The 25,285-nt window shown below is 42.7% G+C and overlaps 1 protein-coding gene across 3 annotated transcripts in view; it reads right to left on the reverse strand.

Annotated features, from left to right (window-relative positions):
• The window catches only part of pappa2 (pappalysin 2), a 59,528-nt gene extending 34,545 nt beyond the window's left edge, over nt 1–24,983 (reverse strand). For 2 of the 3 annotated variants that reach the window (XM_063218919.1, XM_063218916.1), the window contains exons 1-6: nt 22,834–24,979; nt 18,741–19,803; nt 8,712–8,860; nt 3,720–4,013; nt 3,405–3,597; nt 2,942–3,063 (exon numbers count right to left, since the gene is read on the reverse strand). In XM_063218919.1, the coding sequence (XP_063074989.1) occupies nt 2,942–3,063; nt 3,405–3,597; nt 3,720–4,013; nt 8,712–8,860; nt 18,741–19,803; nt 22,834–23,767 (2,755 nt within the window). In that variant the 5' untranslated portion in view covers nt 23,768–24,979. Of the gene's footprint in view, nt 1–2,941; nt 3,064–3,404; nt 3,598–3,719; nt 4,014–8,711; nt 8,861–18,740; nt 19,804–22,833 lie in introns of all 3 variants that reach the window. The other variant, XM_063218917.1, reaches the window with a different exon arrangement.
• Between the last annotated feature and the right edge of the window lie 302 nt (nt 24,984–25,285).

Raw genomic sequence — 25,285 nt, forward strand, 5'->3', positions numbered from 1 at the left:
TGGGGAAGAAAGTTGCAAAGCCTTACAGGACGAACAGCGCTATTTTTTTTAAAAAACCCAGTCTGGATTCTGTCCAATATTACCAAAAACCTGAATCTGAGCCAAGGGACCCCTTTTTGTAAGGGCCAAAGCCTTGCATTCTTCATCATGGCAATTATTATTTAATGATTTATTTCTTAAATATTTCCAGACATCTTTAGTCTTGCACGCACCTGGCACAGGGGGAACTTCAAGATCATCCTCACAAATGTCCAGCTAAGAGGAGTTGGCAGCCCAAACTGCCTGTGTTTTTGTCTGTGTTAATCAAACAGGAGGTACTGTGTCACTGATTACCCATTGCCTTATGATACTGTACACTCAGCTACACACACACACATGAGCATCTCATAGGAAATTGTTTGCATATGTATTGACTGTGTGCCATTGTTTTCCTTTTGCTTAGAGAGAGACACCAATGAGAATGGCAATATTTTTCTGAAACTAAAAAAGGGGATAATCTCAGCTGTCTGCTATCATTAGAGACACTTTACTGTCTGTGGTAGTAGTCCATGTCATTGTGCCAAGAATGCACTCTGAACATGACTTACCTAAATAAGTAATAATAGATAAAATAGTAAAACAGAGTCTTGCTGCAATCCATTTAACTTAGAAGAGTAATGCCAGTCTAAATTGGACATCACATATAAAAACTGAGTGAGAAAGGCAATAAAACGTAATGTCACATCATTCTGTGGAGTTTTAAACTTTTATAGCTTTAACAATTCACGTTACTACTTTCAGAGGTTTTATGTTTCCAGGTTCAGCACACGTTATCAAACTTGTAGGATTATACTTCCCCTAAATGCTGCCCAGATTTCCTTGGAATTGAAAGGCACATTCTGATCATTTAGCATAATGGGAATCTATTTGATCCTCAAGTCAGCATGGTAATGGACTCTTATGCAACACCTGTAAAAGTGTTTTAAAGTTCTATTTTTATTTAGAGCTCCCCCCTCTCCATCATTCTTAACAGACTACAGTAAAATCAGAATGTGTAGTTTATGTAGTATTGTAGTGGTTTGTGGAATGATCACTTCTGTGTTGGTCCTTAGTTCCCTAGGCGTGTATACTAACATGGTTTAAATTTAAATTACAGCTGTTGAGGTTTCCCAACTATAGCATTCTTTGTTCTACAAACCCCAACTCCGATGAAGTTGGGACGTTTGGTAAACAGTGAATAAAATCAAAATGCTATCATTTTCAAAACATTCAATCTATTCATTAGATGGAGAATAGTGAAAAGACAACATATTAAGTGTTAAAACCGAAAAAAAATATTGTTTTGGGGGACATATGTACTCATTTCTAATTTGATAAATCCAACACGTCTCAAAACAGTTGGGACGGGGATCAGTGAAATTTAGTAAACATCTAAATAAGATAAAACAACAAAGAAGAACATTTCAAAATGAATTGTACTGACGGACAATATAGGTGTCCAGGTATAAGATCATCACAGAGAGGCTGAGTCACTCAGAATTAAAGCTGCAAAGGGAATAATTACCATAGTTATTACATACATTTTTGAATTCCCTTTGATTTACCACGATTGAGTGTATATAAGACATATTTTTGTTAATAAAATCATTGTATAGGTTCATGACATCATGAAATATATATTGGCTGTAGTCTCACTCTAGCACTCCAGGAATTAGAGCTATTGAAAATTGACCATATTAAGAATGCTTAATGCATGAAAATGATACAGGGGTGTAACATTCTCCTAAGTACCTGAGCTCACTTGAAATAGACCCAGAAGACATGGGAAACTGTCCTTTGCTTACAGAAGTCAGCAGAAGTTGTAGAAGTCCATTCTTTTTGACAATAATAGAGCATTGCACATCCTGTGCTACAGTGAAAATGGACCATCCAAGTTGTGTTAGTGCTAGCTTCAAAAGTCAGCCTCCATGATGGCATGCGGGTGCAGTAGTGCATTGGTTAAGATGTTCTCACTCATCTGTAGAGTTAAATACAGTGTTGAATGGTATAAATGGGTTTTAAACAGCATGAAAAGCCACTCATGCATTATATTTTGAAGGGAGATCTTCGATTACTGCCACATAGTAAGGTCAAATTGCATTATCTACTATGTTTTAACAGTTTGGCTCCATCATAAGGACCAGCAGGTGATAAAATGGTGGGTTTTTGGTCAAGACCTGTCACACTGTAAGCACTACAGAAAGGAAAACATTGCAAAACATGACAAGGAATACACCCACCATTTAAGCTGGTGAAATCATGTCCAAGATAGGAATTAACACTGTTTTTTGTATAAAATCATCTCATCGGTTAATGTATTTAACTGGTAGCCCCTTAATGCGCGCCGTACCTCCAGTGGCACGCTGTAATAGTCATTGAAATGTACCTACCATAGCACTACAATACTAAGACACAACACAGGCCCTTTAGTAATGCACCACGACTTGGTCATTACCATACTGGTAACAACAAATGTATAAAGCCGCATCTTAAAGGGTTAAGTGTTGTCTTTTGTTTTGTTTTTAGTCTTCCTCGACATTTGCTGCCATTTATTGTCCCCTTCCCAACTCTTTTGAGACGTGTTGGATTTATCAAATTAGAAACGAGTACATATGTCCCCCAAAACAATATTTTTTCTCGGTTTTAACACTTAATATGTTGTCTTTTCACTATTCTCCATCTAATGAATAGATTGAATGTTTTGAAAATGATAGCATTTTGATTTTATTCACTGTTTACCAAACGTCCCAACTTCATCGGAGTTGGGGTTTGTATAATTCTAAACTTTCAAATACCAAATAATGGGAACCGGGGGAAAAAATCCTGTACTCAAACCTTACTCCTTTAAGTAACACCAGACAGTTTTACCCATGCTTTATGTAGCATTTAGAACATAATCAATGTAAAGGTATGCTGAACTCACCCACAGCTTCCTCAGGTGTCCAGTACCCCGAGGTGTCACATCCATGAGGAGAGGTGGCCTCATGGGCATACTGGTGGAGAACTCCATCCTCATCACACCTCTGGCAGTTCACATCCCCCTCCCTGATGATGAATACACACAGAGATAGACGGGAAGGACAGCAGTCATATTTAACAACGGATGTGTTCCAAGGAAACTGCCAAGGAAACTGAATGGCAATATTATGCACACGCAAACGGACAGACATGCACACCAATGTCCTCTACAGTCGCCTGTTCATGCAGATGGACCTGGCGGTGGAGCCATTCACTCTTTGTTGAGAAGACTTAAATACATCATAACAACATTATTATGACATTACAGAGAGTCTTAAGGAACAGATTAAGACTTGGTCATTACAATTTTGGTGACAATTAAGTTACAAAAGAGGCTCTGTGCCAATGGGTTAAGCAATGGTCATTACCTCTGATAGAGTGGACCACTGATTGGTGATAACCAGTGTACTGAGACAGAATCTCCTGTCTGTCCAACCACCATTGGTGCAAGGGGAATGGGTGCAGGTTTTCGTTCCTGAACCCAGCTCTGGTAGACTAAGTCCACATAGCAGTGCATCCTCGCCACTTGATTGGGTGTAAAGTGATTGGTGCAATTATCATCTGCAAAATACAAATAATGCTTAGCTGTGATTTTCAATTTACAAAGAGTAAAAAAAATCATCATCTGTTTGAATATCTACTGTATATCAGAGTCTGAATCCTCTATGGGATGTTTAGCCTACCTGTGTAGCTCATGTAATTGTTGTAAGGAGTGTTATTGTAATGTGTTGAGCCACACGCGTCGTTAACCGGGTCAGGGTCACGACAAGCCTTGGACTTGGGGGTGGGCTCTGTGTCGGCACACAAGTCACCCGTTTCCATGGACGCCTCCGTCTCCTGGCATGGATCGTCACAGGACTCCCGCTCGCTGACGCCTTTGAAGACGTGGTACAGCCCCAAAACATGGCCCAGCTCATGGATCATGGTGTTGTTGTGGCCAGCGGTCCCATAATAGGAAGGATTAAGAATCATACCACCTACAAAAAAGGTAAAATGGTCTCCATTACTTAATTTGTCCCAAAGGCGTCTGCAGAGACGACTGTATAACAAATATTATGAGCGCAAATAAATAATAGGCAGAAGCAATGCAGGTGCAGCTTCGAAATGCGTATAGTGCAGGCAGCAGAGAAATTGAATATGGTAACATGAGGTAGGTGATGTCATTAATTATCGTAAAAGTAATAATCAAGATATAAAAATAGTTCCTGTCACAAGCCTAAGCTGAAAACGATTTAAAAGGTTAATAACAGACTTAGGAGGTTAGATGTCTATTGTGTAAAGGAACACTAGCATTGAGTTGTACGACAAATGAAAGCAGTAAAAACCCAAAATAATGTGACATTTATAACCCTTTAAAATCCAGGCAAAATTAAGTCATTTAAAACACAGCAGGTACGGAATGACATTGTTTGCAATCATCGGAAATCATTTCACTTTTCTTTGAAGAAATTTATAGGGTATGGAAGCAGTTGTTGTGGCCGTTTGTGAACAGGATAAAAAGAGGCCTATTTGTGGCTGAATAAAAAGAGGCCTATTTGCGGCTGAATAAAACGAGGCCTATTTGTTCTGTAATTAAAAACATGGCTTCAGTCAGTTGGAGAGATTATCTTCTGTGCCATACTGGATATGTTTGCTCTTGACACAGGTTTTCATCAGCCACTGATAGGACGGCTGGGTTCTGGGCAAAAACAACTATGGGAATAAAAACACCCCATCCTCCTTTGAAATTCCCTGACTGGAATGGCAGTCCAGCAAAGAGGGAAATAGAAGGAAAGACTGACAGAGAGAGAGGAGGGGAGAGAGAGAGAGAAAGAGAGAGAGAGAGAGAGAGAGAGAGAGAGAGAGAGAGAGAGAGAGAGAGAGAGAGAGAGAGAGAGAGAGAGAGAGAGAGACAGAAATGCCTGATCTGGTCCTCCTCACACAGCATGATCCATAGATGCAGATCATTTGCCACCACCATACTTCCAGGTCAACGCGACTACTGTGATCTGATTTCACTTAAATGACTCAGAGCATTAACTCGAATTCGTCCCCAGACATGGAACATCTAGGCAACTTCCACAAATAGTCTGGTGATTTATCTGGAATCAAAGTATAAGCACCGTTTTGCCAAAGCCCACACCGTAAACTTTATCCGGCCAATTTATGGGAAACTAATCTCTCCATTTAACCCTCATGTAGGTCCACTGAACATTTGCGGACAGAACGGTATGTTGCAGTGGTGTCCGCAGAGGTCTGCGGAGGTTTAGTGCCTGACATGACAGTATATCAAGTACTGAGGGAGACTGCAATCATGAATAGGATTCTTTTGACAATGCATCATAACATTTCCACTCTTGACAGTGATATTCAAATTTTTTTACAAAAAAACAATGCAGAGGAGAAAGGCAATACAATACGTATACTACTAATATTTTTTGTTTTCTTCTGTATATTAAGACCTGGCGAGTATGTTCCTCAGTAATGAGTGCGGATGTCTTATGCTTCATCCCAGTTCCAGACTTCACATGAGCTGAAAAAGGGGGAAGCAGCACTGCGACGGTCTACTCTGCACCCAGCCTTAAGACTCGGAGCGCAGCGTGTTGATGTAGTCCCGCTCTGTGGAAGAAGACATGGCCATCTGTGCAGGAATGCAGGAAGGCAGTCCCCAGGGCTCCGAGAGCATGGGCCGGGAGGTACACACACAAGCTCCAGGGGCAGTACTTAGATATTTCACTGACTGCAGAATGCGGACGTTCACTCCCTCTCTCTCTCTCTCACTCTCACTCTTTCTCTTTCAAACATACACACACACACGCACATTCGTCCACGCACGCACGCACACCCGCACGCACGCTAGCACACACACACGCATGCACACACACGCACGCTCACACGCACACACACACACACACACACACACACACACACACACACACACACACACACACACACACACACACACACACACACACACACACACACACACACACACACACACACACACACACAATTGAAGTGAGAAAATTGCTCATGCCCCAATCAGCACTCTCTAATAGTTCCGACACAATATTGATAGCCAGTCCCCGCTATATACGTAGGCTTCACCAGTGAACAACTTGCTGAATCAGTTAAAGTTTTGCACAGGAAACAAATCTCTCTTTTTTGTAACAGGAGATTGGCTCATGTAAGACTATTCTGCTTTAATGAGCTCTAAAACACAGCAATAATGAAGGCAATAAAATCAGCTGGCAGGTGAACATAGATGGCAACAAGCGCTTCACCCTGCTTTGTTTTTGTTTGGTTGTTGTGCGGGGTTTCTTTCTTTCATTCTTTTCACCCATTCTTTTACAGTGGAAAGCCTTAACGATCAGGGGGCAATCTACAGGGAAATCTGTGCGTGCCGCAAGTGTTTACGTTTATATCCAAGATTACAGCTCATTAATCCCAGGGCAGAAAGGGAAAGTGGAGGGAAGAGGGAGGTTGGCAGAAGAAAGGAGGCGGGGGGGGTTGTCAGAGGCCGGAGGAGTTGTGTTGTGTTGTTGGGTCTATTTATATCAGAAGGGATGCTGAAGTTTGGGGGAGCCCTTGGCTCAAAGCTGTATACCTCACCACTACTCCAACAATCACACCCTATATTTATTCATCATCACAAAGAAAGCTATTTTGCCACTGTTTAACATTGGCTGCACATCCGACAAACATACATTCTTAGACCTTTCCCAAGGCTCCGCTTAGAAGACATGTTTTCTTTCTTAGGCTTAAGAAGGAAACTTCTAGCTTAAGACCTCTTCATGAGTATTCTAAGTAAGGATAGACCAATACATATATCGGTATCGGTATCGGGCCGATATTTGCATTTTTTAGTGTATCGGTATCGGCCAATACGCGTGTGGTTTTGGCCGATATGTAATATTTATTATTTTATGTCATTCAGGTTTTTTTAAAAGCACCAAGACACTTTATTTTTTTATTACTTGATTGTTAGACATTACTTGATCGTTAGAGTGGGTGTTCCACCTACCAAGTTCTACCTCAATTTGATAATGTTAAAGGAATGTTTATTTTTAACTTGAGACCTAGAATATTTGTCATTTTTTAACCTTTTTTTTAACCCATATCGGCCCCAAATATCGGGTATCGGAAATTGGGTATCGATCAAGGGTGATGAAAAAAAATCGGTATCGCATCGCCCATTAAAAAACCTGTATCGGTCAACCCCTAATTCTAAGGCCCTTAGAATTAGAACAATTAGACAAAATAGAACTCTTCAAGTGACGTCACTATTAAGTCACTGTGGTCTAACTTCCATTAAGAAGGCCATTAACAAGGCTCTGAAGAAGCATGTAAAACGGGAGATAGAAAGGAAGAAGGAAAGGAGTGATCTGTGAAAAACTTTACGGAATGGTTCACTTCAGAAAACCTAACTGTTAATCTAACTGTTATTCATAACCCCTTAAGCAGCATCTTGTCAGAACCAATAAGACAATACAGACATTTCTTTAAATGAATACTGGGAAGACTGTTTATTCATCTACTGTATTTGTAGACTTTTACTATGTAACATTAAATCTATTTCCAGGCCTACGTACATTAGCCTGGTCCTGACCATCCCATATTACTACCATGGTCTAGAGGTTGTTTGATCTGACGTGATTGCAGGAAGCGGGAAGTTTGCACTCAGTTCTGGTTTGAAATGATTGGACAGCTCTCACCCAATCGCAGACAGTTACTCAACAACAACATAGCGCAGGCATTTACGTCATCGTCACGAAAGTTGTGCGCAATTAACTTGGGGTTCGATTTAACTGGTGATGGTCACCTACGACTTCTCGGAGTGCTCAACACACTCACGAATCGGCCTAATTTGAAACAACTTGCGCAACCACAGCTGAAGTGTTGTCACGCACAATGATGAGTCTCTGAGATGTTTACGGTGGTTTACTTGATGTATTTACTGTCTGACACATCACAAAATACACTGTATTAGTATGCTACTAGTGTACCCGTATGGCACTATAGCTCCATAACATAAGGCAAAAAGTGCATGCATGGTTAATTTAGTGTGACGGCATGCACGTCTTTTCGAACCGTAGTGCAATGTCCTAATTTCCGAAGTGTAGAATTGAACTCAAGACGCACCATGTGTCTCGTTCAGCTGATGCGAACAGTTGTTAATCATGCCATCCCAAGTTAATCGGGTCCCTGGATAATCGTGCATACCGTCCTACCCCTTTCGCCACCACCAGATCCTACCGCTCAACATCGCTCCCCAGAAAACAGTAACCAGACTAAGTACGGAGACAATCTTTTGGTGGAAGTCCGTAGGATGGCGCACGAGGCTATATGTACATATGAAGAGTTCAGATGCAAAACCCCCTAAGTGCCTTTTCAGAAAATAGTCTTAATTCATTTTTATTTAATACAATGCTATCAAAATTGCATATTTTTACATTTTATTTATGTCATATAACAATTTAAATGTATTATCAAGTACATGGATGTAAACCAAACCAACAACGGGGTTCTCTAAAAATATAGAAGTGCAGGTCTTAAGAAATGGAGTTATGGGTTTTTGCATCTGAACTCTTCATATCATCTCTACCCACTATGTGTGAGAGGAGGGCTTGACATCAAATCTACAGCAGGCATATTATGACATAGTAGCAGAGGGCAGGAGGGATGCAGTTTCTTACCCTGATGGGAGAGGGCCTCCTTTGCCCATGGCCAGGTAGCCGACCCCGCCAGCTCCTCACGAGCAGAGTTGTTGGCAAAGAAGACATTAAGTGTGTTGGAGCTGTTCAGATGAAGCAGGTCTCTCAGCTCCCTCACACTCAGGTAAGCCCTGCAGTGGAAAGAGATTTAGTTCAACACAAACAACCTGCCACGAAAGGGGCTAGGGGCCGAGCTGAGGGGGTGAGGGAGGCCGTTCGCATGGTATAACCCATGCCTCTGCACTGCGGGAGTTTTTGCATGTCATGCCTATTCTGTTCGGCCTATCTGGGTTGTTTTACATTATGCCACATTCCAGCTTTCAGTATGTCAAGATCACCCCTTGCCCCTGCACACGTTAACTGTTCCACTAACACACATGTACATGTCATGATACTGTATTTAAATACAAAATGTATGTCTGGTTATTTTCCCGCCATGTCTGAAAAGGTATAACTGAACAGGCAATGTTACATGATGAAGAAGAGTTGATAGTGTATGTTTGGGAAGGATCTGTCCTGCTGTTTTACATTTTGGACATACATTACAGTGCTTCATCTTTTCTTACATTCCTACTCCTACTCCTAGTCTTGTACTACTTGTACAGACTGGAGGAGCCTCATTCCTTTGGAGCAATTCTCTCTGGTGGTTTGTTACTTGAGTGATACAAGTTACGATTTAATGTGCAGCTATTTAGTAGTTTAAGAGTGAATACATCCAGGGCTTATTTTTTTTATTTCTTTATAGCAATCATCAGTAAGCCTACAGCTATATATTTTTTAACGTTTTATCAAGGTGAATAGAAAAGATTTCCAGACTACCATTTGGTTTGATACATTTTCCAGGGATCAACTCAGCCAACAATGCTTATATTGGGAAGAAATTAAAACAGCTTGCCTTGAATACACCCATTTATTATGGGAAATGTACTGTTATACTGTTGATCCTGATCATGTGCAAGGAGTCACCCTTCTGGCAAATGACTGTGAACAAGATATTGTAAGAGGAAAAGCCTGGATATAGGCTACCCAGAAGTACTAAGAGCAAATTCTACAACTCACACAGAACCACAACTCGTAATGCAAACTTGACAACAAGCTCTGTGGTAGCCAATAAAAAAGAGTTTAATTGTAAATTGGTACCAAGAAAGCTTTTCCTGCAATAAGGCTTTAAGAAGCTATTTAAAAGCAGCTAAATGAAGGCATCAAAAAACCACACAAGGGAATTAGGTTTGGCAAGAGTATTACGGTTTCCAGCAACTGTAAAGATTCACTCCTCCATCGATACAAACAGATGCATTTCCACGTAGCATCATAAGTGCCCTAATTATTAGACCAGAACCCCCGATCCTTATGAAAAAGTTTAACAGGATAAACACCAGGAACATTAACATGTACAGGAAGCAGCATTAAAGAAAATTTCACCCTAAATCAATGAAGAATTATTTACTTTAAATAGAAGCAACCCCAACTTAAATAATCCTTAAGGAGCATAACCGTTTGAATAGGTGGTAGTACACAAAACCGCAGCTCCTCTCTTCATCCCCAATCCCGGCACCCAACTGTGATAAACTGCCATAGAGAAGCTTTGATGTGTGAAGTTAACTTGTTTTCTTACTGGGGATGTGTCAGAAGCCATTTTTCTCTCTGGCCTCCACACTGGAAAGCCGCTGCTGCACCAACTATCACTGGCGTGTTCATTTGGAGAGGTTTGGATCCTGGTGCCCCCCTGTTCTGAAGCACGCCAAAGGGTCTAGCCCATTAGCAGAACCACCTACTGTTTCCTTGGACGGCGTCCATTAGGCTAAGCCTTGACCAAAGTGTAGTCTTTCTTCATTCTGTTTCTATGCTATGAGGGAAAGCCAAGCCAATTTGCTCACACATTCCAGTCCCGCTCATTTTTACACCAGGGGTTCAAACATTTTGGGGAGGCAAACACATGTAACAAAACATTACAAACAGTTACAGGTATTTGTCTTTTACTTGTCCTCATTGATGGACAGGGTTTGTGTGCTCTCACATTTATAGCCACTCTGTGCTTTATACCTGTAAAGAAATGCCATGATTACTGCATGTAAAAAACCTGGATAGGCCTATATATATTGTGTTTGGTTTCAATTGTAAATAAATTAATCTTATGAACACAAACCATACAGTAACATCCTATGAATTAATATAGCTTAAACTGTTCCACAAATATGTGGTGGTTGATGAGCTGTAATTATAAACATTTTGAAGAAAACGATTTACTTTACTATTCCCATGTTGCACTAAGGGAATACACATACAGAGTAGCTGAGCAAAACAGTTTTCATTTCTAAACTAAAGAATACAACAACACATTTTAGAATGTATAACAGTGTTTTTTTCTTTATGGCTCCAAAAGAGTCAAATGAGGGTCAAGATGCCAACACCAATAATATTCCCACTGGCTTAAAAAAAGATCAGTATTTTTGAAGAAGAAATGTTCAACCTGAAGTCTTACATAAACAAATGCTTTGGCCTTGTAGGAACATTAGTGGTTAACTAATAACTAAGAACTGTTTGTCAAATCTGACAGACCCCGTCAAACATCTTTCCAATTCAGTTCAACCAGAACAAATTTCAGGACAAACAGATGAATTACATCATGAATAAAAATCACATGCTACCTTGTTCCTGCTGATGCAGAATGGCTTTGCCAATCCTTTTCTGTCTACCTTGGTTGAAGTGGTCAATTGAGAATGAAAAAAAATGTATAACCTACCCACACACAAATTAAGATTAGTCCCTACTTCAGACGGAAAAACACCTGGTTGTCATATTCAATAAGTCCTCAAAATAAGAAACACCTGATGTTAAGAAGCGAGTGCTTTAAAATTCTACGGTCTTGGGGAACTCTGTGAAATAGACTGGATATGATTGCATGGTCATTCGCTTGTTGGCAATTTGCTCAAGAAAGCCCAGGGAGCATCCCAACATTCTGTCTGAAGGCACCTAAATAACGAGACACTGAAACCCCTTTCCATGGCAAGGGGAGATTGTAATTTATCAATAACATATAATTGTGGTTGCATGTCTTGCCATGAAACAAATTCATGAATATAGTGAACTGCAGATTTCGCAAAACAAAGAGATCCATCAGTACCAAGACAAACAGCTGACTCGGTGACTGCTGTGTGTGTGATAGGTCAGTGGTTCCCAAACTTTGCCATGACAAGGCCCCCCATATACCGTTAGGCCCCCTTACATGAGTCATGATGCTATACTATTTTTTCTGCGTTTTCCACATGTATGTGTGTCAGTGTCCCATTGGGATATATAAAATAACAGTTGATAGATTATTATACCGTTTTAACTAATTGGAATATTGTTTAGCTGATTGTGGTTTATTTTGATGCACATTAATTAATCAATTATTTATTTTTATGTTATATTTTTTCTGCCAACCTTCCACGGACCACCTGGCATCCCTTCGCGGCCCCCCAGGGGTCCCCGGCCCCCACTTTGAAAACCACTGTGATAGGTTTCACTCAGACACTCGGCCTTTTCATTTGCTAAACGTAACGACATTATGTTACACCGCCATCACATAACAAACACAAAAAAAGCTGTGTCAGCCATTCCTAACAAGACATGTTGATCCTTATATTCGAATGTGTAGTCTGCCACTTTGACTTTGGTTTGGTCTTTCTTGTTTTGGTGCGCGTCTTTTTTTCCAAGGCCAAAACTCTCCATGTTACTGCTGATTCCCCGTGCGCCATTTCTCTTTGCTTGAGCTACAAATTTGTGTTGTGACAGCCACTGGCAAGGGGATCGTGTTGCACTGGCCGGCAGAACATACCTGGCCCATAACTCACACCGCAAAATACTAAAATCCCAGACCTCAACATAAAAAGTGCACAATACAATTGCCATCAAAATGTCATCCCTGCATTAATTCTCTTCAACTGCTGGACGGCTCTTCGCCCCGTCCAGGCTCTACAGGAAAGACCTCTTTAAAGCCGCGCACTCTTGGGACTTTGGTGAATCTGCCCAGAGCCACATTAACAGGAGGCCGGGCTATCTGTTTGTTAACTAAGTGGCAACGTCAGTGCCAGAACAGATAGGGGCCGTTTCTATCATTTCTGGCCCATGCCTGTTCAATGTCCAAAAACAATAGGGAGGCCCGTGGGTGTATGAGCCACTGGGCTGGGTTGCTGGTGCGGGGTTAGGATTAACCTCACTGCAAGTCATAGCACAGACCACCAACATGTAACGTATCTACTCCTTCAAAAGCACACAAAGGATATGTGCACATGGCAAAAACATGCAGCCTCTCCACTGTGCACTTTGGTGCTTACGCTGAGTTAAACACGCTACCCCTCTCACACGCACATGCTCACACACACACACACATGCTTACACACACACACACACACACACACACACACACACACACACACACACACACACACACACACACACACACACACACACACACACACACACACACAAACTTACAGTGTACCGCATACACACCCAATCCACATGCAGAAACACACAAACACACGCATGAACGCATTAACACAAACACCGAACACCCATTTGGGCTCTAACTCATGTGGAAGCACACAAACGCAGATGCACATGCTTGCATGCACACCTGCAGACACGACGCGAGCTAGTGCAAACACTGTGTGAGAGCCTGAGAGTTTGGTCATGGGTCTTCTGTTGTCCTCTTTAAAAACCCGCGCACAGTCAAAAACAAACCAAAAGCAACGCTCCAATGTTTTTCAGACCACCATCCAAATATATCACCGGGGCCCCATTAGTCTCCGTGGGAATTCCTTGGGAACAGATAGAGGACTTCAAAGGTAGAGCTCCTCTCCCATAGTCCTTGCCTGGCCATAAAAGCCATACACCTGGTCGGTCGGACAGGACGGGAAAGCCACAGTAGCCAGGGCTGGACTGGGGGAGAAATAGGGCCCGGGCACTTTTGGCTTAAAGGGGCCCCTCATAATCAGCGGCGTGGAACTGACTCACCGGTGGGCCCGCTACATTTCTGAAAATAGGGGCTCACCAGGGTGCAGGGCCTAGCGGGAAATGCTGGCTATGCCAGATGGCCAGTCCAGCCCTGACAGTAGCAGAGGGGAGTTGGCACTACACGGCGGCCTCCTCGCGCTCTAAGTGCAGAGAGCCCAGTCACTGTGATTTATTACCACACTGCTGAGGTGGGCTGGCCAGAGGGTTGCTGGTTTGGTTTCACATGGTGAATCTACTGTAGTACCTGTTAGGGCTGCACAATATATCGAAAATGTATCGATATCGCGATATCAAGAGTGGTGATATGCGTATCGCGAAAATGACTTAATTATCAGTAACAAGTAAACATTTTCTGTGCTGTCCAATCACTAGCTAAATGTCAACAAATGCGGGAGAAGCCTGCCGCGATCAAAGCCGCGCCCCCCACACAGACCAACAAATTAGACAAGAAAAACACTGCTATATTTATAAATATCGTTTAAATATCGCTATCGAGGCATTGCATGCTGTTATCGAGTATCACATTTTTTTTCTGATATCGTGCAGCCCTAGTTCCTGTGGCAGAGGTAACTGTATAAGTGGGCAGGCCACGGAGCAGTGACGTGGCAGGAGGCACAACAGACACAATAGCGGTTCATTTCAGATGTGGGCTAACAGAAAACTGCTGACAGAAAAATAAAACGTGACAAAGACGGTCCTTGTAGGACTTTTTTTTGTCACTGGGCAGTTGGATACTTAGAGGACATGTTTTCAATATGTGTGATTTAAAAAAGGGTCCTGGGTTTAAAAGGTTTTGAAACGTTATCATTTTTCATTTGCATTATTGTTGAAAAACTTGTAAGGTCAAAATTATTTACTTTCGTCTTGTTCTTTTTATAAACTGTACTCATGGAAATCACTGTATTTCTGTGACATTTCACTTGACGCATGTCACATCTGTGAAATACATTGCCGGGATTTTTTTTCCCTTTTTTATGCATAGACAACAGCTTGTGCATTTTTACCTACATAATGCATGGCTGAAAAAAGACATGATGGCACAAGATCACACATCAATTGGAATGTCAAATCAATGCTGCTGTCACAATGAATAGAGCTGAGCCTTCTGGTTTTGTTGTTTAGCCACTTAAAGTGTATACTTTGGCCGCACTCTGTGTCCCAGCTTTGCATGCTTTGAAAAAAAAGCTTTTCCACAGTTTCATCTCGTATGCTTGGCATGCTGTGTAATGCATAGCATTCTAACGAACTTCAAATAACATGCATCATTTTTTTTCTCCCTGAATAACACATTAGTCCGTGTTTCATGAAGCTCTAAAGTAGCACTATTAAAATGCTTTAAATCAGTCCACACTTTGTTTTCTATCAACAGCTAAAAGCATTTACAAGTCAACTCTGGCAAAGAGCATGGCAGGGCTGCTTGTGGGGTTTATTCCCTGTGGCGTGTGGTTTAAATGTGTGATAGTCAGATTCAAGCATTTATTAATGTGGAAATAAAACTGGAAACACTTAGACAGGATATACAATTAAATGTGAAAAAGTGGCTTCATGACAGCTTACACAGGGAGTATGAGTAGACAGTGTGTGTGTGTGTGTGTGTGTGTGTGTGTGTGTGTGTGTGTGTGTGTGTGTGTGTGTGTGTGTGTGTGTGTGTGTGTGTGTGTGTGTGTGTGTGCGTGTGCGTGTGTGTGCGTGTGCGTGCGTGCGTGCATGCGGGTACTTGTGGGGTAGGTAGGGGGTATGGGGAATATAACAATTGACCTTATCCCATGAGAATTGCAGAATTATTATTTTTTGACTGAATTTTTCTATGGCACAAAAAGACAGAAGATTTTAGGACTTCTAACCCATCTCAAAGTTCTGCACAAGCACATCTGCCCAGGGCTATCCCGAAGGGTTTCCGGGGTCTCCCAAAGTCAATCCCAGCATAACCGCCCGCACGTTACCCAAGGCATCCTGAGGCATTCCATTATGAAGTGTGATGTATGGTTAGACTAGGGAGGAGCATACTGTTTAAGTACCGAGATTATAGTGTGATGCTAAGAGATCTGACCACTGTGTGAGGCCCTAAATCTACTGACACAGGGGGTTTAACATCTTGTCTTATGAATAACTGCAATAATATTGCTGTAGCTTTTCACAGCCAACCACCATGACAGAACATAAAACAATGTTAGCTTTCTCTATAAATAATGGTTCAGAGACTAACCCTTACCCATTGTTTTGTTTTCTCGTTATGCCTCAAAAGGGGTAGAATCACAGCTTAGAACCAGTGTATGAGCTAATGGATGAATGTGTCTCATTAGAATCTGTCACTGGCACACTGTTACAGGTATGTGGTTGTTCTTATCTATGCAATGCTCCTTCTAGTCTAATGAAGTGTGCCTAACCTGAATCCAGTTCTGAAAGAGGAATGTCCACAATGTTAAGTTCAGCTAATTAAGACATTGACAACAGTGCCAGCAAACATACAGCATGTATTTATCGTTGAGGACATTTGACTGTACTTGATTTCAAAACATCACTCGCATCAAAACCCAACAAAAAAAACACAGTAAAGAATCACAAAAATATTTTCATCTCCACAAGGTGCTTAATGTGGTCACTGATTCTTGAGAATGTGGTTAAAAGAGGCTTTAATTTTGAAAGACAAAAGGTTGTTAAAATCCAGAATATGCAGGTATGCTATCATAGACGTAAGTCTTGGCTGTGCAGCAATGCATCGGATCAGACCCCCCATAGGCTATTTTACTTTTTTTCATAAAATGGGCAACTACTTGTTTTTGTCAACACCGTCAGACACAATGAGAAGTCAAAAAAAGGTGCTTTTTGTATTAAGTGAATCATTTTTTTTTTAACTGAACAAAATTGTGGATATATATTGCAAGCATATTCTTAAAACATGTCAAAAACATGTAAAACTGAAAAAACTAAAATCTGACCGTGGTGACCAAAAGCCTCCAAATGCGCCTCAGTGGAGGATAGAGTATAATTTTGGATCACAATGAATACTGATATGTCTTATAATATTTCATTAACCAGCACAATTCAGTCATACATGGAACAAGCTGACAAGCTGGGGAACTTAACCTGACAGTGGTGACATCTGACGGAGGTGACAAAACGCTACTCTTTTAAATAATATGCATACCTGTAGTTTGTTCACATTCACCATTTAGCTTTCCCTCTGTTTTTAGGTACTTCATACCCCTTCTCAAAAAGTGGGCTATATATTAATTAACATTAACCTAATTTAATACTATTATACAACACTGATGGTGTTGACATGTTACGGTTGAGACAGTAGCAGTGTCCAAACTAGGGCTTCACACTGGCACCTGCCAACCGCAAAATGCTAGTAAAACTTGGCTGTGGCTGGTAACAATTTTAGTGTCATTAGCTAATTTGGCAGGTAGCTTAGTATGACATCAGAATAGCATATATTCTGCACTTTGCCCCTTGTGTATCAAGTGTTTGTATTTAAGTTCAAGTTAATCAGTTTCTATTTGTTTTATTTCCATGAAGCCCATGCATCAACTTCTTTCTTTAAGCACCTCATCTTCTGAGGTTAGATGTACAGCGTCATGATAAAAAAAAAAAAAAAAATTGTGGCTAATAGAATAGCTGGATGGCCAGTGACTCGGGAAAACCACTAGCCACAGTGGCCGGAAAGCGGTAAATGTCAAGCCCTGGTCCAAACCAATTACAGAAAATAATAAACTACAGGAGCTTCATCGATGATGAAGTATGCAGTAGAGCTAAGGTTTGAAAAGGGGTCCTTCATAATGAAGATGACCTTACATGCCTGAATTTATAGTCTTATATATCTGATGGTGTTGACGAATATGTGGGGCACATTTAACCAATCACAAAATAATAGTAAATATTGTTTTTGCAGTTCTGTATAACTAGCCTACTTTAATATGTTCTTCTACGTAATGATGTTATTATTCAATTCCATCAGTTAGTTTTTTTAGTCAATAGAAATGATGCTGGCTGTCCTTAGGACAGCAGGTTTTACAGGGTATGGGCAGGTTTACAGCAATAAAAAAGAAGAAAATTACAATTCTGTACATTTGTGTAACAGGCCCCTTGATCATTACCTGGATTTATTTTGTTCATGAAAATGTAATTGATTTGCAACAGAATTAGCACTTTTATAGCTGGGACATATTTTTCAAACTTTCAAGAAACAGTGTGTTTTGCTTCATTGGAGGAATTGGTTCATGAGTTGTAAATGGTTTCTGACAGGTAGGCCCTAGTTCAGCTGTGACACAAAATCCAGGCATTAGCCAAAGCAGGGGGGGGGGGGGGGGGGAGGGGGAGGATTCTGTCTAGGAATTCCGTGTGAACTTAGATGACTTCGTGAGATTCATTGAAAAGTTGTACATGAACTTAAAAAGTTGGGATTACAAAGAAGACAAGATCAAACAAAATATGTAGCATTGATCAGGAATAATTAAAAGAAAATAATTAAAACCCATTCACCAACAGACACTTAATTACGGTAGGTCATATGTTCATTAATTAAGCAATTAAGCCTGTGTCAAACTGGAGGATTGGGTAAGTAATCAGCATGTAATTAGACGTGCAAAATGGGGTGTAACATGATTAGAGCGGTGGGAGGTGTTCTTGCATACATATGAGCGGCCATCCGGGTACTTTGCTCATGAATGTGCGTTACGCCCCTTTTTGGGGGAAAACAAACCGAATGTCTCATTAACTTACATGCTACTTCAGCCACGGCTGTTTGGCTATATTATTTGAACAGCCGACAACAGAACACGTTTCTGGCATGCTGAGCGTGAACAACGCTAGTCTACAGGTCCTTGTCTTTTTTGTTTATTCTTTCAGAACACCACCAATTGACTTGCATTGGCTTTTCCCCCAATGTTTTACCCCAAAAAGGGACGTAACTCACATGGCACATGGCACACCTCACACCGTTTATGCGTGTTGGCATCTGTCACATTGCCATTTAGCAAAACGGGTAGCAAAAAAACAACTGCTCACCTGTACGGAGACTCTGGGTCAAAGCAGGTCTTGCCAACATCTGTGACATCTGGGTCGCAGCAGTCTCCGTCATCATACTCGTTGTCGACAGTGTTGCACTCCGTATTACACTCCCCGTCCTGTCTTCTCCAGGGGTAGCATGGTCGCTTATGCAGGCAGTCCCCTCCATCGTGGCCCGTAAGTGGATGGTCACACTCGGGGTCACAGTGCTTGTTCCCAATCTTGGCATTGGGGCAGTTGCCCAGGATGAAGCGCTGGCGCAGTGTGGAGTTGTACACCGTGTGCACGCTGAGTTCCAGGGAGAGGTTGTACGGCCGGAAAGCCTCCGCCAACGCTTGGTGCTGCCGCTGGATCTGGGCGGCTGAGACGGTGGGATGGCTGCCGTCGTTGTTGCAGACGTTCACCACGCGGTAGTGAATGTGTTTTTCAGTGCGAAGCTGCCAGTGCTCGTTGTAACTCAGGATAATGTCTTTGTTGTCGCAGACGGTCAGGCCGCAAAGCGGTGGCAAGAAAGGCGAGGCGAGCTCGGGCTCGGGGATGGGTAGAGCGAGCACGGACGGGTAGTGGCGGTCCTTGTAGGGCACCCACCACTGCTCTGCATAGGAGAAGTCAGCCCAGGTGGCGAGTAAGGGGCTCTGATGGGGGTCTTTTTCTCTGTGCCCGCCGAGGAGCGTCCCCTGAGCACGAGAGTGACCCCACAGACGCACCCCACCCAAAAGCCCCCGGAAACTGTGTCTGGAATCCGTCTGGTCTCCGCCCAATAGGAACACCCGACAGGTCCTCATGAAGGGGCTGTACAGAGCGCCCGTCTGATGGCTGCTCTCTCCTACCTTCGCCCCGTTCACGTACAGCACCATCCTGCTGCCGTCATAGGTGGCCAGTAAGTGAGTCCAGACGTTGGGGCGGTAGTGCTGGTGGTCTGTGACAGTGGTCGCTCTGGGATTGCGGTCTGTCCGCAGGGTGAAGAAATACCTGCCGTCTTTCCTCCCGGCCGGCTTGGATGTCCGAATCCCAACTGACCACCCTTTTTCGTTCAGCGGGTGAGAACAGTTGTCAAACACTCCTAAAAAGGAAGGAAGCAAAACATCTTTCTTGGAGAGGAAGGAATAAATCACCACCAACAAAAGCTGAAAGCCATTGAATGAATGGCAAGCGTGTTGTAATTGGAATTCAATTACCCAAAGAGTTTAGGAGTTTGAGCTATTCCCTATTAAACAAAGCCACCGATATTCCCAGCTGCTTTTGGAAAAGAGCGGTCACATCTGGCTGCCAGATGTTCTGAGGCAGGACAGAGAAAGGTCAGGGAACCCCTTCACCCTCCCCACATGAATAAGTGTGCGCGTGTGTGCAGTGCAGTGCAGTGTGCACGCAAACACAACCACTGTACACTACCCACGCGCCCCCTGCACATGTGCGCGCACACACGCACGCATGCACGCACGTGCGCACACGCACACGCACACGCACACACACACACACACACACCCACACACACACACACACAAATTCAGTCAAAACAAATGGGTCTTCCCTGTACTATACCTGCATCTAAAAAATAGCAGAGGACACCATTCAACACATTATTCCCGGCTTTAAAATACCCTCCCAAGAACCAAGTTTGTTCAAATTAACTGGATGATGTGGGCGCAATACCAAATCAGTATCAGAAATCTGCATCAGACCGACAATCATAAAGACCTTAGAACACAGAGATGCATGAACACAGGCGGTCACTGAGAATAATCATCATTATACGAGTTGACAGAAGCTTTAAACTAATATTGATTGAAACAGAAGAAAACTGATTAAAGCGCTCAGCAGAGAATCCAATATATGCTTTGATGTCGTTTCAAAAGAATGGGCTTGATTTGTTTTGGAGGCTGGTTCTGCTATAGGTGTACATATTTATGGGCTCTGTGATGTCACTTTTCGACTTAGAAAAGATTATGATTTTTCAAAACTGTGAAATGTCATGCCTCTGACTTGATTGCTTCCAGTAAACCCTTTCATCTGATTACACAAACTGCTTACCTTGGCAACGAATCTTTTCAATCTTTACCGAAACTATTCAGTATTAGTTTCTCCATCTGCAAGAAGTCATCAAAACTGTTGAAAGACTGGCGGCCGTTTAAGGCTATTCTTGTTGGAGCCAGACTATAACTGAATCAGTGTATCGTAGTATTGGACAAAGAAACATTCTACTGGAAGATGAAACACATGTATGCCACAAACAACAGCGCATGTTCCCATCACTCACAGCAAAACTCCTATCAATATGCTGGCTTAGAGGATGTGGTACTTCAATAGAAAAACAAACAGACACATTTTTTTGTGCAATTGACCAGCATGACCAGGAAAAATGTAGGCATACAGTAGTACTACAGCATTCTACGCTATCTGAAATGTATGGAACGCCTGAGGCAAAAATGCCCAGTATCTCTCTCAGCTGCCAAAATATGTGATGTCTCTGGCAGAGATGCTTTAAAGGAGTATGCCACTATTTTGGGGCTTAATACAGTTAAAATCGTTGGCCTGAGTTTATAAAGGTGGTAAAGTGTCTTATTTTTCATGTAAGCCGTTGTCTTGCTTTAAGACAAGTCAAAAGAGGGAATATGTCGCTAAGCTAGTGAAAGTCAATGGATCCGTGTAGCATGCTATAGAGATATGCCAACATAATAGGTTTCTATGGGCACCTAACGCGACCAGGTTCCGGTCTGCCTAAAGGGCCGTGTCATAATGCTCCTACAATGAATAGAACAGTCCTTAGGTCTGCCTAGGTCTGCCTAAGGGGGGCCATAATAGAACCAGGAAACAATGGGCCAATGGAACCTCTCTCTCTCTACTCTCTCTGTCTCGGGAGTGAATCCAATGAAACACATGGTTTCTCGCCATCTTCACAGAGAAAAAACAACGCTCCCTAGCTCTTCAGAATGGGCAGACTCCGCATGATACCTTCTGCCCTAAAACTAGGCTTCCAGGAGACATTTCCACACATCATCTGTTCCGTATCATATCACCATACCACCACCAAGTACAGTTATGCATCTATGAGCCCTCAGCACTACTGATGCTTGGGTGACACTTCATCAAATTGATTAATGGTAAGCTCAGAATTATATGAAGAAGAAAAAAAACACCCACATGTTGTACAACACACATATCGAAACTTTGATTTAGTGCATAGCCACGCAAGGCCCACATGCTGCCTCTGTGGTCTGCTCTCTCTGCATGTACTGTACACTCATTCCTCCCTGGCAGATTCCACCTTGGTGTCTCCCCTTCCACATCAAAGCTCCCTGGTGTCCTCACTGTGCCTGATCTCACAGACTCCCGTCAAAGAGGGCAAGACTCAGCTGCATGCGAAAGCACACACACAGACGCACGCACGCACGCACGCACGCACGCACGCACACAGACACAAAAACACACACACACACACACGCGCACGCACGCACGCACACACACACACACACACACACACACACACACACACACACACACACACACACACACACACACTATTCAACCCCATTCAACATAAATCAGGGTCGTGGCCCAGACACTCACAGCAACTACCTGTCAACATGACTGCACTGCTCCGATCACACACGCCCATGAATTAAGCTCCCCGAGTTGCCTAGGAGGAGGCCTGGTAAATAAGCAACAAGATACAGACAGCAGACACACACTGGCCAGATGGTGACCACTTGTTCCTGTCCTCCCTGCTTCCCCTTTCTTGGGCCACTGGTCGTTCGCACCTCATTGGGTTCTGATTTGTAAACTTCTTTCATGTGGCAATTACAGTGTCCAGTCCCCTGGTCAGATGATATGCAAACCATGACATACCAAAATGACTGCGCATCAACAACTGATTTTAATTTTGGATAATGGTGCATAGCAGGTACTTTTCCAGAACAACCTGTTTATCAATTAGGGAAATTCTCTTCTGCTGTTGTCCTAAAAATCATCAGAATAAATGCTGGAAATAGACCCACTATTATCATTAAAAAGGTGAAAACTGTTTTTGTAATTCATTAAGCCACCACTGGATGCAAACATCAGCAGACAGATTTGCTTAGTCAGTGACACTCACCTGCAATGATAGCTGGGTTATTTTGCCCTCCCTCCGGCTTGACCCAAAGCTCGATGCTGAACTTTTTGCGGGGAAGTTCAATGCCAGCTGCTGGGTTGATCCTTAGCTGCTCTCTCCTTCCGCCAAAGTACAGCACGCTCATCCACTCAGGTGGGATCTCCCGGATACTCCTGCCCCACATATCACTCGAGGGGCTTGGCACCCCCTCCTGTTCTCCAGAGTAGTCCTCGCTCTCAACAGAGTAATCGCTGGATTGGTCATTGTGCGCACTGCGAGTGAAGCGTTGCTTAGCATTGAAATCCCCAAAGTCTCCAGCATGAGAAGAAACAGGATTGCGCCTCTGCCTTTGTGGTGAGGAGAGGCTGTCAGTGTCAGTTGCATGCTGCTGACTGCCCCTCAAAACAAATGTATCAGGATGGTGTTGCTGGTATCTCTCTGACAACTGTGCCGTGTGAGGAGAGTTCATGGAATTGAGGCTCCTTGTGTGTAAAGTATGGGGAGAGACACTTTGCGCGTCTGTCAATGAATCCAATTTGCCTGGCTGAAATGATTCTTCCTGAATCTTTTTGACCTCCCTTTCTCGGGATTCCCAAACACCTTGTAATTCTCTCACACGGAGTCGGTTCCCAGGACTGCACGCACCTGTGCACGCACCTGACTGTCCCGCTAAAGTTGTCTCATGATAAATGTCTTTCAGTCGCGTCCGTCTCGCAGCTAGAGCCGATGGGGGGTGGTACTGGGTCGGTGCTCTGGCCAGCCTTCTGCGGCTGACTGAACCGCACTGTTCACTAGAAGCGACAGCCTGCTCCCTGTCTGCTCTCTGAGCAAGAATCTGTTTGTACTTTTTAATAAGGTCTGAATGGGCAGATTTTAGCAGCAATGAATTAACTACAAAAATAACGATAACCAGTAGTCTGAAGAGCATCATTTCCATTTAAACGAGTTAAATACAACAACTTAAGTTATTATTAAGACAGAGAGAGAGAGAGAGAGAGAGAGAGAGAGAGAGAGAGAGAGAGAGAGAGAGAGAGAGAGAGAGAGAGAGAGAGAAGCAGCACACTCCAGCTGATGAGACTCGCGTCCAGGTTATCGTAGTCTATACTGGCCAATAATTAGTAAACAAATAATAGGTGCATTGGGTTTTAAGCTAATGGCGTCAATGTCATAGGCCTACATTCAGTTCCGTAAATGTATTTTGACACGTGGGAATGAAGCAGCTTTGCGCGCCTGTCTTGCCTGTTCAGCTGACAGTTGGCAAATTCTAAAGTCAGTGCAATAATATAATTGGAAAGTCTCAGTGAGACACTATATTGTTGTACGTCCTTAAAAACTTTGGAAACATGAAATATGATCAATAGTGTGCTTTCAAGACTTTTGCTTCTGTTCAGATTAGCCTACTTGCACATGTGTCTCTGCAGAGAGAACAGTCGGCGAAGATGTGTTCCCACAACTAACGCCTCATCATTGAGCTATCCATTCTTGTTTTGCTTGCGCCACAGACCGCAAACAAAAAATGATAACCTGTTCCAGCAGTCCACAGTTCTGTTCAAGGAACTCAATGTCTGTGCGTAAAGCGATTTTTTAAATATCCAGCACGTTATCGCATTCACTACTGAATAAGCCCAAAGCAAGTGTATTACATTTCAGCATGTGTCTTGGCATTATTCACTTCGCCCATTCTCTGATTTAGGCTACCTCCTATTGATGAATTAGCGGTAATGGTTTTCATGCGTCTCAAACCTGTATTGTTGAAGGTCCTGCTCCATCAATCGCACTTTGCCTCCATCCCTGATGTAGCCAAACAAAGTCAACGTCTGTTTGTGTTAAGGTATGTTAGGCTATATTATATTGTTATGGATGAACCATAAGGTACCATAAGATTAACTAGGCAAAATAATCTAGAAGTTGTATCAGCCTCAATAATCACTCAATAGTCACAGCGTTTCTGGTACAACTGCATCTGATCTTAATTAGAGGTACCCTTACTCTGACAAATCAATAACTCCAAGACAGGTAGCATCCCAAAAAAGACGTGTTTCCATCAGAAAGTGTTTTTCAAATCACCTTCACGTGTGCATAAACTCCTCTTGCAAGTCCATGTCTCTTAACTCCCACTCTTTGCGACGGTGTTGTGCTGCAAGTCCGACTGCGCTTGAGCTTTTTTGAAGATCAAACTAACGCGCTAACCGTTTTATCTGTTTCCTCTCCACTGACATCACAAACCCTGCCCCTGCTCAGACATTTGTGGGGAAACCTTGCTCCCCTCCTGTAATCTGCCAACGTCCTATGCGCGACCTTTAAACACATTGCCATTTCCCAAAACTAATCGCATAGACAACTTTGCTTCAACCTACCTACCGCAACGCTAAGACGTTGACACGCCAAGCTGCATCTGTTAGGCATCTGAAAAAAGTTCTTCAAGTGTCAGCAGTTGAAAACACCCACATAGGGG

The sequence above is a fragment of the Engraulis encrasicolus genome, chromosome 16, assembly GCF_034702125.1.
Source record: "Engraulis encrasicolus isolate BLACKSEA-1 chromosome 16, IST_EnEncr_1.0, whole genome shotgun sequence".
In the NCBI taxonomy this organism is placed as follows: domain Eukaryota; kingdom Metazoa; phylum Chordata; class Actinopteri; order Clupeiformes; family Engraulidae; genus Engraulis; species Engraulis encrasicolus.